This window comes from Hibiscus syriacus, unplaced genomic scaffold, assembly GCF_006381635.1.
Source record: "Hibiscus syriacus cultivar Baekdansim isolate YM2019G1 unplaced genomic scaffold, ASM638163v2 tig00111810_pilon, whole genome shotgun sequence".
NCBI lineage: Eukaryota > Viridiplantae > Streptophyta > Magnoliopsida > Malvales > Malvaceae > Hibiscus > Hibiscus syriacus.
In genome coordinates this window covers 2,385,275-2,400,996 of record NW_024063186.1, presented here as the reverse complement: position 1 = coordinate 2,400,996, position 15,722 = coordinate 2,385,275, and the positions used below count along the sequence as shown (strand labels likewise).

Here is a 15,722-nt window from a genome sequence, read left to right as displayed (position 1 = left end):
TCTTTCGTTGTGGTAACTACATACTACACTAACATCATACCTTGTAGGAAATGGGGGCTTTTTCGGTTTAGACTAAACTAGAATCACGAGATTCTTCTCAACCAATAATGAGAGCAGTTCTTCACATGTCATTGGAATTTCACCAATAGGAGTCTTCTCTCGGGTCACTCTATAAGGTTTGGTCCCATGATTAGCTGAATAAGACCTCATCGTATTAACCTCAGCTCCTTTCTCGATGTCATTATTGTCGAAGCCTCTTATCTAACCATTCTTGATAACTGCTTTTGTCATTTCTCCATACATGATGATGCTTGAGAAATTCTTAGTGGAAGACCCTATCATGTGATTAATATAAGGAGATTTTAATGTATTGATGATCAAAGCAGTGAACTCCTTTTCAGTCACTGGTGGATGCACTTGAGAAGTAATGTTACGAATATTGTCGAAAGCTCTCGTTGCACTTCATCTCCATGTTTTGCAAAGTTGTTCAATCGGGAGCCATATCAGTCATGTGCTTGTATTAACCCAAAAAGTCTTAAGCTAAGTCTTTACAAGAACGGATTTGAGTACGTTTTAGCTAGTTATACCATTTGGAAGCAGGTCTAGATAAATTATCTTGAAAAGGTGGATCAACAACTTCTTGTTCTCCACATAGCCAGCCATCCAGAGACAATACATGGTGATGAGGGATGAAGGACATGTGGTCTCATTGTAATTTTCAAAATCTATAACCTTGAACTTTGGTGGGAGAACCAGATCGAGGACCAAACATAGCTCTTTGGCGTCAAACCCATAGAATCACTCGACCATCTCCCTAGATTTTATCACCTCTTCTATACTTTTCAGTCGTTGGGTAAATTTTTCTTTCTCAGTTAATTTATTTAGGTCAGGGACTTCATTATCAGTACAAAAATCAACTAGCTCCAACCCATAAGCATCATGAAAGTCAGTAGGGGAATAATGCTCCAGCATGATATTATGGGTTCTCAATAGTGAAGCACACTGGTAGTCGGACTTCTTAATGTACAGAGGTGTCCTCAGGAATGTGAACAGGTGTAAAACCAGGAGGATGTGTGGGATCTTCCGCAAGAGTCTTTTCAGCGGTTAAATGCATCCTAAACATTTCTTCCACCATGTTCAGCAAACCGATATGAGAGTTTACTATATCAGCCTCAATTTTAGCTAGTTTGTTTCTCACTTCTTCTTGCATCTCTTTCTGTTTTTCTCAATCTCGGCTAACCTATCCTCTATTTCTTTAGGCATTTTTCTTGTGTCTTGCGGATGCTGAGCATTCTTGCTACTAGTAGAAACCAGGATAACTACGATTGGAAACCTTATCTTATTATTATTATTTTAATGAATGCATGATTTGGAAATGTATTAAGCAATACAAATGTCATGAAAAATGAATGTATTCAAAAGACGTTGATCCCAAAAATAAAACACAACAAAGCACACAATAAGACAAATAAAAATCAAGTTAGTGAAATAATGATCAAATAAAAGAAATGTGATTTCAAAAATTTAAAATGATTAAATTCAATCGGTAAATAAACCATGAATATAGTGAATAAAGCATACAAATAAAATTAGAACCCTAACCATATGCATTCTAGTTCTCTTAGGGTATCCACATGGCTCTAGTGGGGTAGGTTTACTAAATTCTCTACACGAGGCAGTGTTCTAGCAAAAGTTCCCAAGTCATCTTTACAACCTACAAGGGTTGACTCCGATTATGGCCCATTACAGACTTGCGAATCAGATTCGGCTCAGGGGATCAAACAGTTAAAAGTGTGTCTCGGAACTAATATATGGATAGGCAACTTAGGATGCTTTCTAGAGGTAATTTGTCAGATCCACACGAGGAAGCCCAATGCTCCCCATGACGTGTGACGTTTTCCCTACTTAGGTAAATCGGGATTGAGCTCAGGTTTTGAGCTATGACATGTAACAGTCCTAAGTATTCACAGAAGTGTAAGCATTAACCAAATAATTTTTTCTTTTTTTCTTTGAAATAACATATTGAACTGTAAATTAAATATTGAACTCGTAATTTTCATAATCCTAAATATAGGGTACCAACCCGTGGCTTGACTCTCAAGTTGTTTTTAAAAAAATAAAAATCCCCAACAAAGTCGCCAAGTTGTCGACACCGTTTTTCACCCGAGCATGGGAAAACGAGTACCGACTTGGGGGTTTTTCTTTGAAAAGGTTTTGAAATGTGAGGAGTCACCACCAATCATTTTTAGGTGCAATTGTGACACCATAAAAATTGGGTGATTTTAATAAAACGTTTTTTTATCAAAATACCAAGTTTTAGGGATTGTGAAAACCATAAAATAGGTTTGGGAGTCGGTTACGCGTGGGGAATGATTAGCAACTCACAACGCCCAAAGATTGGTACCTAGTTGATTACCCTATATTTAGAATTGAAAATTTTGATTTCCAACTTTATCTAATTTAAAAATCATTACAGATGCAAAGTTGAAAAGGGTATTCGTTTATTAAAGCTAATATCATTCGCCCCTAGTATGAATGTTGGAGATCAGTTATTATGCCCAATAATCAGACATTGCCTTAATTTTAAAAATCATGATGTAGTCTTGAAAAGGATGTCGACCTATTTCGGGAGTCACCAGTAGTAACATTCTAAGCATACTTGCGGGAGATATACTATTGAATCCCTGATAAGTGAACATTGCCTTAAATTTTAAAATAAAATGCAATCAAACAATTTTATTGATCCTAATTAAACTAAGGGTATATTAAGGCTTTTTCTAGCTTAAAGTGTCAAATTATGAAAATTAAAGAACCTAGAGGTATAAACCTAAAAATGTAGGCTCTACTATTAATCCTACTTGATTTTAATAAATGTAGAAATTTTAATAATTAAATTGGAACCTCAAGCAAAAACGAAGACCAAACCAAGAATTCTCCTAATTTAATGACTAGATATGAATCGAATAATTAAAAACCTACGGACTAAATCTAAAAAAAGGTGATCCATCAAGGACTAAAAGGATACAAATATTACAGACAATTAAAATATATAAAATGACTAAAATTAAAGTACAAAAAAATGAAGGGTAAAATTAAAATTAAACAAAAAAAGTAAATTAAAGAATGAAATTAAAGGACTGAAATTAAATAAGTAAAAGGGCATAAATTTGAATGTGCATAAAATTAAATAACAACAATAAATGAGCAATAAAATAAAATGTTAGTGTTAATTTTTAATATTTAACCAGGACCGTAAATAATATGAGTCGAACCCCGAGGAGGGTCGTCGCAAGGTCGTACGATATTTAGAACATAAGATAAATAAATAAGTAAATAAATAAATAAATAAAAATTAGTTGTTAGTGGTTAGCGGTTGGAAGTTAGAAAAGTTAGTTGTTAATGGAGTCTGAATCGTAATAATGCATGTCGTACCCCGGATCGAGTCACCGTAATGTCGTATAATAATTCAAACAAATTAATAAAACAAAAGTTAGGAGTTAATAGAACCCGAACCATAATAATGTGGATCATACCCCGGATCAGGTCACTGCAAGGTCGTATAATATTTCAAACAAATTAATAAAAAGGTTAGATAGAAAAAATAGTAAAGTCTGGATCGTAATAATACGTGTCATATCCTGGATCAGGTCATCGCAAAATCGTATAATAATTAGGAGCGATAAAATAAAAGTTAATGGTTAATAAAATAAAATAAAACATAACAAAATAAACATAAAATTAAAAAACATAGCATATAAATTGGATATAATTAAATACCAGTGGCCATTATAAAAAAATATAAATGCAAGTAAATAAAGCAACAAGCAGATGACCAGAATACAATTAACATAAAATGATGCGTCAAATTTAAAATAAATAAATTAAAGGAAGATGGTGACCGAAATGTAAAAATAGGCTTAACATAGGTGGACTATTATGTGAAAAGACCCAAAAAAATTAGTGACCAAAATGCGAAAATGAGACAGAGGTTGAAGGACTGAAGTGTAGTTTTACTCTAAAACAAGTGGCCAGAATACGAAAGGAGTAATAAAATGAGAGGCCCTATGCGTGATTTACCCTTTGTTAAAAGAACAAAACATCTCCCTCCATTTCACGTAATCGGCCGAGAAGCCTACCAAGCTTCAAAACATCTTCTTCGGCCACTGTACGGTGGATCTCACACGTCGACCACCAGTCCAGTGATTATCCTACTCCAACTGGTGACCCCGACCACGATCAAAGGAGGGCCAACGAGAAAACTCTCCTCCCCGGTTATTTTCCACTCTCTTTTTTCTCTTCCCCACGCAGCCATGAGGCTTAGAAAAACAAGCCTCAATGCCAGCCATTGATCCTTGGTTACCCCTTACTCCCTCACGGTCGGCATCACTCAACTGGTGAAGGCCTAAAAGATGTGAAAAGCCCCCAACCTTTGCTCATTACTTACAAAACCAAGCCCCGAAAACGAAGCTTCAAACGTTGACCTCTCGGTCGAAACTCCCAAACCTTTGACAACCACCAAAAATCGGCGTTGCTTGAATATAAGTCGGTCTCTCTCGCACGTCGTCCACCGCTCAACGATGTTCACTCCCTATACTACGAACAGGCTGCCAAGAAAGAAAGCAAAATGGAACCTAAAATCATGTTACCTTTATTTTTTTTCAATGGGTCCGTAACATAGCAGGTTGGGGTTATTATAACCCCAATAATACAATATTTTATTATTTTTATAATAATAAATAATAAAAAATGATTACAGAACGAGAATAAAGGTTTGACAATAAACAATCAATTATTTAACTATAATCACTGGTATTCAAACATCTAACTTCTAAAAAAATAATAATAAATTTTAATTATTAAAATAAGTTGATTGACTCCTATATTAGATATTTTTAAAACATTCTTGTTTTTATATTATGAATGTGAGGAAGGAGAAGGCAAAGGGACAAAAATCACTGAATAAAAACATGTGTAAGTAACCGCACGTGCACTCAATCATCATCTAACTTTACCCCACAGTCACACTCTTCTTTATTTTATTTATTTTTGCCATTTTTTGTCTATGGTAAAATAATTGTTCAATTTTTTATGTTTTAGATATTTAATTTAATTTTATAATTATTTTACGATGTCTATCTGTATTTCAATTAAAATAGTTATTTAATGAATATATAACACATAATTTATTTTTAGTTAATAGTTATTTAAAGATTTTAACCCCAGCCACTGCTTACCATTTTGCCCGGCGTCCCCAACTTATTACTGTTCATCATCCTAAACCCTGAAACTATTAATATTTGAAAGATTATTTATTTCCGTCCACATTACAAATATTGTTTTTAATGTTTTTTTTCATTTCGAGCTTTTATGAGTTTGATTTTATAGTTTCGAGTTCGAGTCGAGCTTGAAAATTTTAATATCGCTAGTTTTCGAGTCGAACACCATTTTAAAATTTTCGGATCAAATCGAACTCAACAATACTCAAAATCGACTCGGACGGTTTACAGTAGTCACTTAGTAAATTAATTAATGGCAAAGCAGAATTTCATATTCATTCCATGTTTCCATGAAAAAGTTCCATCTTAGCTGCACGCACCTCCGAACGACGCTACTCACACTGCCACCAAAATGACATTATTTTGGGTAAATTTGTACTTAGTCACTTAACTATTTATATGGTTATATTTTAATCGCTCAACTTTTTCTAAATTATATTAATCATTGCGTTTTAATTTTATTTTGGCCATCCGTCGTTAAAAATTAATGATGACGTTGGCGTGTCATTATAAAGTAATGGTGAATAATTATTTTATTTAACAAGTGACAAAAATGAAACGAAAATGTAACATTAGATATGTTTTTTAAAAAAATAATTAGGTGACCAAAGCAAAACTACATGAATAGTTGAATGACTAAAAATGTAGTTTAACAACAAAACCAAAATCCATTTTTTTATCAAAATTATATGAATATTTTGAATGCAGACATTTTCCCCTAACTCAAGGATTAAAGTTGCTATCAAATGCCCTAATAATGAAACTTTATCAAAATATAAGAACATATTTTCCCTTAAATTTCGGCAAATTTAGCATATCCAGGGCAATGGTCGGATTTGTTGTCCCATACCTATTCATATTCCAATTTCCAATCAATTCGGGGGGGGGGGCATTAAGATCTTCCATGCAAACAAAAATGTATACATTGAAAGGTTTTGTATTAGCAAAATTCCAATCCCACAATCTTTCTTTAGAGAATTTGATGTGATTAGTGTAGCTAAGTAAGTCGTCTAAATGCATACCTCCAAAATATACACGCTTTATTTTTTTCCTAAATTAATCATTAATATTCGATTAATTAATTAAATATATTTTATTTTTTAAAAAAATTTCTTTGATTATATAAATCAAATAATGATATATTATTAAAAATAAATTTAATTTTATAATTGAAATTTAATATCTAATTTGTTAATAATGTATAAAAATACAGACATTTTTATATATCAAGTTTATTTTTCTTCCAACAATATTATACTTCGAAAATATTATCAAAATTGACCACTAATAGCCACAGATGTTTACTGAAGGTAATGAAAAGATTGTTTGAATGATAAATAATAATTAGTAAGGTCAGTTCATAGTAATAGTAAAACTAATCAAACTTACCTAAGAAATGACTTAAATTCTTGAAAATGAATTTCGGGATTTTCTTGTACTCCAATTTAACTTCAAGACAAATGCTTTGTTTCCGATTTTATTTTAATAATTAAACTGCTTTAAATTTTAGGGTAAAGTGCACAAATGGTCTTTTAACTATAGAATATTATTTTGTTGAGTCTTTCGATTATTAAAAATTATAAAATGATCCCCTAACTATTGAGAGTTGTTTTGTTGAGCCTCTCGACTATTAAAAGCTATAAAATAGTCACCCAATTGTTTAATGTTTCAAACTAGTCCTTTTTCATTAAAAAAATTAACGACACTCTGAGTTGGACGTTAACATGCTGGTTGAGATATGATAAAATTTAATCTCATAACCTTAAAAGGCTATCATATCTCAATCAGCATATTAACGTCCAGCTTAAACTATCGTTTATATTTTTAACTAAAAAGAATGAGTTTGAAACATAATGAAAAGTTAGTGACAATTTTTTAACTTTTAATAGTTGAGAGACTTAGTAAAACAATTTAAGAGCTCATCTTATAACTTTTAATAGTCAGGAGACTCATCAAGATAATATCTTATAACCATGAAATCATCTATATGCTTTACCCTAAATTTTATTTGACATGCTAAGAGATGTCCAACTACTAAGATATGTAATGCTCTTTTGTCGTACCAAGTTTAATAATCTTTGTAAATGGAAAATACTTTAAACACTTCTTAAAAATATATTTAAAATTATTAATAATTAGATTTAAAAATCAAATATTTTTCTACATTTAAACCTTTTCTCATAATGGCATAGCACTTTGAGGGTTGGATTGATCCCCAATTTTTTAAAATATATAATAAAAATATAGAAACAAATTGTAAATATTAATATTTGATAATCAAATAATTGTATATAAAATCTAAATTATTTAAATCTTTTTAGAGTGATAGAGTTCTAATCTTATTTTTTTAGTTTAATTATTTTCTAAATGAACTTTAGTATGTTGAAAGTAAATAAACTAAGTTTCGACCCCTTACGTATTTCTAAAATATAATCGCTTTTTAAGTTTTTAATAGTTTTAAAACTAGACAAATTCAGTTTTATCATATTTTTGTTTGTTTGTTTATTTGACCACTGTGAATTTGAGAAAGGAATTATGATTTATCATATTTTTTGAATTAATTGATCTATTGATCAACTAATATAGATCAGGTACTGCATAGATAAGGATGACTCCCCTAACTTATTTTACTATGAATTTTAAGTTTAATACTATAACAATAAACTTCCGTATTTTACATTTTTTTCAATTTAATACTTAAATTTAAAAATATTTCTTAAATCGATGTATTTCTGACATGATATTTCATCAATCATTTTAGAGTATGAGGTACGAAACGGATTAATATCAAATATAGAAGCCACATTCATTATTATATATCAACTTTGATGAGTTGCTGAAATGCATTAATATCATATATCAATTTCATATATATTTCAACTTCATGTGCCAAAGTGGTTTAAGAGAATTGGATATCAAAGTTTAAAAATTACCAAAATCGGTGTTCAATTAATATACTAAACCTGAATTTCAGGGAAAAAATGTTGCCCCACTAACTCTACTTCAATTCTAAAACAATGTATGGATGAAATACTTGTCCGAAATTTGAATGAAAATCATGTTAAGGTACCTCTATTTGAAGATCCTTATGAAAGAAAAGTCCAAAAAGTACAGTGCGCACAGTATTAATAAAAAGATAGCGAAAGAATTCAACTCCTCCGTTGAATTCATCTAGTCGTGAATAATATTAAAACAACTAACACGACAAGAATCGGGTACGGTTGTTGAATATTTTTTTATTGAAAATCTAATTTTATTCTTTTGAAATTTTATTGGTTCGTCTGCTCTTAAAATTTTATATGTTAGTCTAGTCCCTTAATATATAATTTTACTTTGAAAATCAATATGAAACATAGAAGAAAAGAGTCCAAATTCCAAATAGTATATAGTTTTCCAGGAATTACACACCGGCAGTCAAGGCTTGAAACTAGAACTTAGAATGGAACCAAACCCCCTCTCTTCACTTATTCACATGGTAACCAAGAGGGTGTCTTTTAGCAGGTTTTATTGTATATCCATGAACAGATGTTGTTGACAGACATGTTAAGCACTGGGGCTTTGGAACTGAGCTTTATACATACATACATACATATGTACTTTTAGGTCCAATGGGGTGCTATGCATGTGTTTCTTTCCCTCTTCACACATTTTCCTACCCTTGCCCTCTTCACGGTTTAGTCCAGAGGGTTAGCTGCTTAGAGGGAAGATTTAAAAAATGTTTAAAAATGCTTAGGGGTAGGGCCCCTTCCTAATGGAGCTGCATGGTTCGGCCTATGTCTTTTATATGCGTGCACCCTTTTTCCTATTTAGACTTAATGAGGAAGAAGTACCCCATAACCCATTTGCAGAAGAGCTTCTCGGAAGAAAACAATTGCTCTTTTCATGGTGATTTTGTGGTGGTTCTTTGTTTTGGTCGTCTCCATCTGCACTGCTTTGTTGAGATGGAACGAGTTGAGATACAGCAAGAAAGGGTTGCCTCCTGGCACCATGGGTTGGCCAATCTTTGGCGAAACTACCGACTTTCTCAAGCAAGGTCCCAACTTTATGAAAAACCAAAGATCAAGGTCGTTACTCTTTAACTTATTCCTTTCTGCAATGGCTGCCAAAGCTAGTTGATGTTCTGATTTTGTGTTCTTTGCTTATCTTTTACAAACAGGTATGGCAGTTTCTTCAAATCCCATATACTGGGGTGTCCTACGGCCGTTTCCATGGATCCAGAGCTCAATAGATATATACTAATGAATGAAGCCAAAGGCCTTGTTCCTGGTTACCCACAGTCCATGCTTGATATCTTGGGGAAATGCAACATTGCAGCCGTCCATGGCTCCACGCATAAGCTGATGAGAGGAGCCTTACTTGCCCTCATTAACCCCACCATGATCAGAGAACAACTCTTGCCTAAAACAGATGAATTCATGACAACTTTCCTCACTGATTGGGACAACAAAGTCATTGACATCCAAGAAAAGACCAAAGAGGTTTGCATCATATTCAAATTCATACAAATTTCAGGTCTTGTTGCTCATAGTTCCTCTGTTTCTAATCTGATATTTTGTTGTAGATGGCATTTTTTCATCACTTAAGAAAATTGCCACTCCTGAATCCACTTCAGTAGCTCAAGAATTCATGCCTGAGTTCTTTAAATTGGTGTTGGGGACCTTATCGCTTCCTATCGATCTTCCCGGTACAAATTATCGACGTGGACTTGAGGTGAAATCGACAAGCCTTTCAACTCTTATATGTAGTCCCTCATTGGAGTTTATAGTCTAACTAGATTGATATGTTTCACCATGATTTGCAGGCAAGGAAAATAATTCTAAGAATACTAGAACAGCTGATTGAAGAGAGAAGAGATTCCGAAGAAACCCACAAGGACATGCTTGGGTACTTGATGACAAAAGATACTAGTCATAGACACGAACTTAGTGATGCCGAGATCATTGATCAAATAATCACGATTTTGTATTCCGGTTACGAAACTGTTTCGACTACATCGATGATGGCCGTCAAGTATCTCCACGATCATCCAAGAGTTCTTGAAGAGCTGAGAGTAAGTAACAAAGAGAAAGTGATATCATCTTTTTCTTCAACTTTGAACTATTTCTTCATATCTTTGTTCGGAGCCTTTCTGGGTTTTTTGACTTGTTATTGAAATGTTTCAGAAAGAACATATGGCAATTAGAGAAAGAAAAAGAGCAGAGGATCCAATTGAATGGAATGATCTTAAGCCAATGAAGTTCACCAGAGCTGTAAGATATTTGTATTCTTTTTTCAAACAAAACATTTATTTCTAATCATTAAAATTTGTAAAGCGAACTTGCTGTGCTTCTTCTGTGTATGCAGGTGATTTTTGAGACTTCAAGATTAGCTACCATTGTTAATGGAGTTTTGAGGAAAACTACTGAAGAAATGGAACTAAATGGTGAGCATTAGAATATTTTAGAAGTGTGGGATCCATGTATTCATATAATTCCATTAGCATAATGATAAAATTACCCTCAATTTTTGCATAAATAATTATATTCTCTCAAATCCTTTTTTCTTGAATATTTTAGTACTTAAAATTTCAAGTTTTTGATCAAAATAATTATTGTTGGAAGGATATCATTATTTAACTAATAGTCATCACATTTTATTGAAATGACATTTTCACATGTATTTAATTATTGACATAAAACAAAACACATCATCATTATGAGTAATGCGATAAACTAATAGTTAACACATGTTGCTAACATGTCATTTTGTCATATTCTTAATTGTTGATGTGGTACATGTTACATCATCACTTTGAGTGATTCGATACAGGTCACGTCAACAATTAAGAAAATGATAAAATATCACGTTTGCAACATATGTTGATTATTAATCAATTAAAAATTTCCTTTCGACATTAAATGTTTTGCAAAAAATTAAAATTTAAAGATTAAAATGCTCTAAAAAACTAAAATATTTATTTTTACAAACGTTAGGTTATTTTATTATTATGCCACCTACCTTTATATTTAAGCTTTATGGGTTCAAGAATCTGACTTTGCACTTTGTGGACATGAAATGGTCTTCTCTATGTGGAGGTTAGCTCTATCATGATTTAACCGGAATGCCTACCGATCCAGCTAGGAAATCCCCTTGATCTTATTTTCAATGATTTTTTATAAAAGGAAAGAAGCTTTTTTTTTTCAAAAGAAAATCATTTTATTCAGCAAATGATTGGATTTTCATAGGCCGAAAGATAGGTTGGTGGGCCTTTTTCACCTTCTACTTCAATAATATTGAAACAACTTGATCTTCAATATTCATTTTTTTGTTATTTTTTTTCCAGGATTTGTGATTCCTAGAGGGTGGAGAATTTACGTATATACAAGAGAGAGAAACTATGATCCTTTTACATATCCTGATCCATTAGTCTTCAATCCCTGGAGATGGATGGTTAGCAATAATCAATAATTCCCTTGTTTATTTTTCTCCATGAAAGAATCTGTAATGATCGGTGGAATATCCAGGACAAGAGCTTGGAATCTCAAAGCAATTTCCTGATATTCGGTGGAGGGACCAGGCAGTGTCCAGGAAAGGAACTAGGAATTGCAGAGATTTCCACATTTCTTCATTATTTTGTAACTAGATACAGGTGGGTGTTCAATATACAAAAATAAAGAAAAATAGATTAAATTAATGGGATTTTTGTTTGAGTGCAGGTGGGAAGAAGTAGGGGTAGAAAAACTGATAAAATTTCCGAGAGTTGAAGCACCAAATGGACTGCATATTAGGGTTTCATCATACTGACAAAAAACAGTTGTATGTATGTATGTACAGAAGAGACAGCAAATGTTTTGAGCAGGAGTAGAGTTTTGCCTCACTTCACTGGGGCTATTTATTAGTTATGCCTGGTCGGACATGTTAGAGATGATTTGCCCGTTGGGGTTTGGTGGTTAAGGGTATAAACGACTTATTGAATTTCAATGTTAGACATGCTTTTATACATTAAGCATAGTCACAACGAAAAAGATCGATATAAATACCTCCTGCCATTGTCTACACCTTAAATTGAAATCCAAAATTTGACTGCACCACCTTCAAATACGTTGGACCACCGTCGACCACCATGAACCACCACAAACCATCGTCGAGCACTTCAAACTTGGCTGCACAATAGTTAGAACTGCCAAGGATCTTCTAAGCACTCAAAACCTCACTAGATGGTATATCGCTTTCCAAATCTCTGAATATGGAAATGCTTTAGAATGACTTGATTTTTAATGCTTAGAGACCTTGGCAACAGGGATATTTATAGGTGTAGTTTCCCATCAAAAACCACCTAAAACTGTTGGAAATGTCTCTAGTGGCTACAACTTATCCTAGTTTTTAAGAGTTTGTTATGCATTTTACTTAATCAAGTTTAGTTGTTGTTTTTTAGCTAAGTAGTTTCCATGTTTTATGTTAGTGGCAGTACATGAAAACATGGGTAGAAGTTTCAGCTTATTAGTTATTTGTGATGTATTTAAGCAGGTTTTTACTTGAATGAAAATTATGTCTTTCATCTCTTTTTGTTTGTACTACAAATTGGTACCAGAGTGAATCTTCTTAAGGGACCTGTGTGAGAATTGAGAGACTACCATCAAACCAAACTTCACAAAATGCAATCTAAAATTTCTTTTTCAGCTGTAGCACCTCCAATGTTTGAAGGTGAAAACTACAAAGTTTGGGCAATTAGAATGAAGTTCTATTTGGAAACAAACGACCTTTGTGAAGCTGTTGAGGAGGATTATGAAATTACTCCTCTTCCAGCAAATCCAACGGTTGCTCAAATAAAAAACCACAAGGAGAAGAGGCAAAGAAAATCAAAGGCTAAGTCCTGCTTGTTCAACGTTGTTTATGTTACAGGTTTTACTAGAATTATGACCTTGAAATCAGCCAAGGAAATCTGGGATTTTCTCAAGACGGAGTACGAAGGCAATGAGAAGATCAAAGGGATGCGTGAGCTGAATCTGATCAGGGAATATGAAATGCAAAGAATGAAGGAATCAGATACTATCAAAGAATACTCTGATAGACTTCTGAGCATTGTAAATCATGTAAGATTGCTTGGCAAATAGTTTTTTGATTCTAGGATTGTTCAAAAGATTTTGGTTACTATTCCAAAAAGATTTGAATCCACGATTTCTTCATTGGAAAACTCTAAGAATGTGTCAAGCATTACATTGGCAGAATTATTAAATGATTTGCAAGCTCAAGAGCAAAGAAGGCTGATGAGACTTGAAGGCACCGTTGAAGGAGCTCTTGCTGCAAAGTTGCACATCAACCACAATAATAAGGGGAAGAAGAGAAATGGAAAGAAGAGTGTAGACGATCAAGCTTACAGCAAGACTATTCATCATGTCAACACTGTGGAAAGAAGGGTCACCCACCTCACAAATGTTGGAGGAGGCCAGATGTTAGATGCAACAAGTGCAAACTCTTGGGACACATTGCAAAGATATACAAGTCCAAAGAGAAATATCACCAAAGTGAGGCTCAGGTTGTCGAGCAAAAGGAGGATCAACTATTTGTTGCCTCTTGTTTTGTGACTAGCATTGCAAATGAGAGTTGGCTGATTGATAGCGGCTGCACCAATCATATGACACATGATATTGAGCTTTTCAAAGAGCTTAATAAGGCGGTTGTGTCACAGGTCAGAATTGGAAATGGAGATTTCATTACTATCAAAGGAAAAGGTACTATTGCCATTGAAAGTAGTCTTGGTACTAAGTTAATTCAAGTTGTTCTTTATGTTCCTGAAATTAATCAGAACATGATAAGTGTGGGTCAGCTGCTTGAAAAGGCTACAAAGTTGTGTTTGAAGACAGGATATGTTCGATAAAAGATTCAAGTGAGTCTGACATGTTCAAGGTCAATATGAAGGGAAAAGCTTCTCTTTAAATATGATGGAAACAAAGCAGGCTGCTATGATGAGTTCGATTACTACAACTGAGCTTTGGCACAAGAGGATGGGGAATTTCAACCACGCTGCTCTATTGTATATGAGGAGAAAGAATATTGCAAGAGGAATTCCTCCTCTGGATGATCACTTAATAAGTTGTAAAGCATGTAGATTTGGAAAGCAAACTAGGCTCCCGTTTTCGAATGCAACGACCAGGGCTAGAACAAAGCTACAACTAATACATACGGATATTGGAGGGGCTATACCTGAATTATCTTTAAAGGGAAGTAAATATTATATTCTCTTTATTGACGATTTTAGTAGAATATGATGGATTTATTTCTTGAAATTCAAGTCTAAAGTGGAAGGAGTTTTTTGGAAATTTAAAGCTTGGGTTGAGAACCAAAGTGGCTACAAAATTCAGGTATAAGATCTGATAATGGCAAGGAATACACCTCAGAACAGTTCAATATGTTTTGCGAAGATGCTGGAATTGAACACCAACTCACTGCTTCGTATACTCCGTAACAAAATGGAGTGAGTGAGAGGAAGACCATAACTGTAATGGAGATGTTACGGTGTATGCTACATGAGAAAGGGTTGCCAAAGAAGTTTTGGGCAGAAGCTGCTAATACAGCTGTGTTCATGTTGAATAGGCTTCCCACGAAGGCAGTGCAAGGGAAAACTCCATTTCAAGCATGGTATGGTTATAAACCTTTTATCCAGAATCTTAAAGTTTTTGGTTGTGTTTTTTTCACTTATGTACCTAGTGTGAAACGAAATAAATTGGATAAAAAGGCAAATTCTGGAATTTTTATTGGTTATAGCACAACTTCAAAGGCTTATAGAGTCTACCAGCCCGAAACTGGTAATATTCTAATAAGTCGAGATGTTCATTTTGTTGAAGATCAACAGTGGAATTGGAAGATGAAGAAGTGAATCTAGTTCCTAATACTGAATCCTTTGAGGATGAGAATATTGATGATCCTCTAGTTAGGGGAACTAAATTACTTTCTGACATCTATGAAAGGTGTAATGTTGGTGTTTTAGAACCGACATATTTTTATATAGCTAAGGATGATCCAAGATGGATATCAACAATACAATAGGAGCTCCGTATGATTGAAGGGGATCAAACATGGGAGTTGGTTCCTAGGCCTTGTCACAAGAAGGTCATCGGAGTAAAGTGGGTGTTTAGAACCAAGTTAAATGCATATGGTTCTATTAACAAACACAAAGCCAGACTTGTAGTGAAAGGATTTGATCAAGTGTTGGAGTAGATTTTTTAGAGACTTTTTCTCATATTGCTTGACTTGATATAGTCAGATTGCTTATTGTATTGGCCGCACAAAAGGGATGGAAGGTATTTCAACTAGATGTGAAATCTGCTTTTCTTAATGGATATTTTCAGGAGGAAATTTACATTGAGCATCCTGAAGGTTTTATGGTGGATGGAGAGGAGAATAAGGTGTACTTGCTTAAAAAGGCCTGTACGGCTTAAAGCAGGCTCCACAGGCATGGTACGATAG

General features: G+C 33.6%; 1 protein-coding gene across 1 annotated transcript; it reads left to right on the top strand.

The window, feature by feature from the left end:
- The first annotated feature begins 9,091 nt into the window (after nt 1-9,091).
- On the top strand, nt 9,092-12,137 carry LOC120171060 (cytochrome P450 85A-like). The gene is made up of 9 exons (XM_039178862.1): nt 9,092-9,309; nt 9,433-9,788; nt 9,838-9,986; nt 10,078-10,326; nt 10,439-10,525; nt 10,620-10,698; nt 11,599-11,705; nt 11,780-11,904; nt 11,972-12,137. Exons 1-9 carry the CDS (start codon nt 9,092-9,094, stop codon nt 12,057-12,059), a joined length of 1,458 nt encoding a protein of 485 aa, XP_039034793.1. The 3' UTR covers nt 12,060-12,137.
- The last annotated feature ends 3,585 nt before the right edge of the window (nt 12,138-15,722 follow it).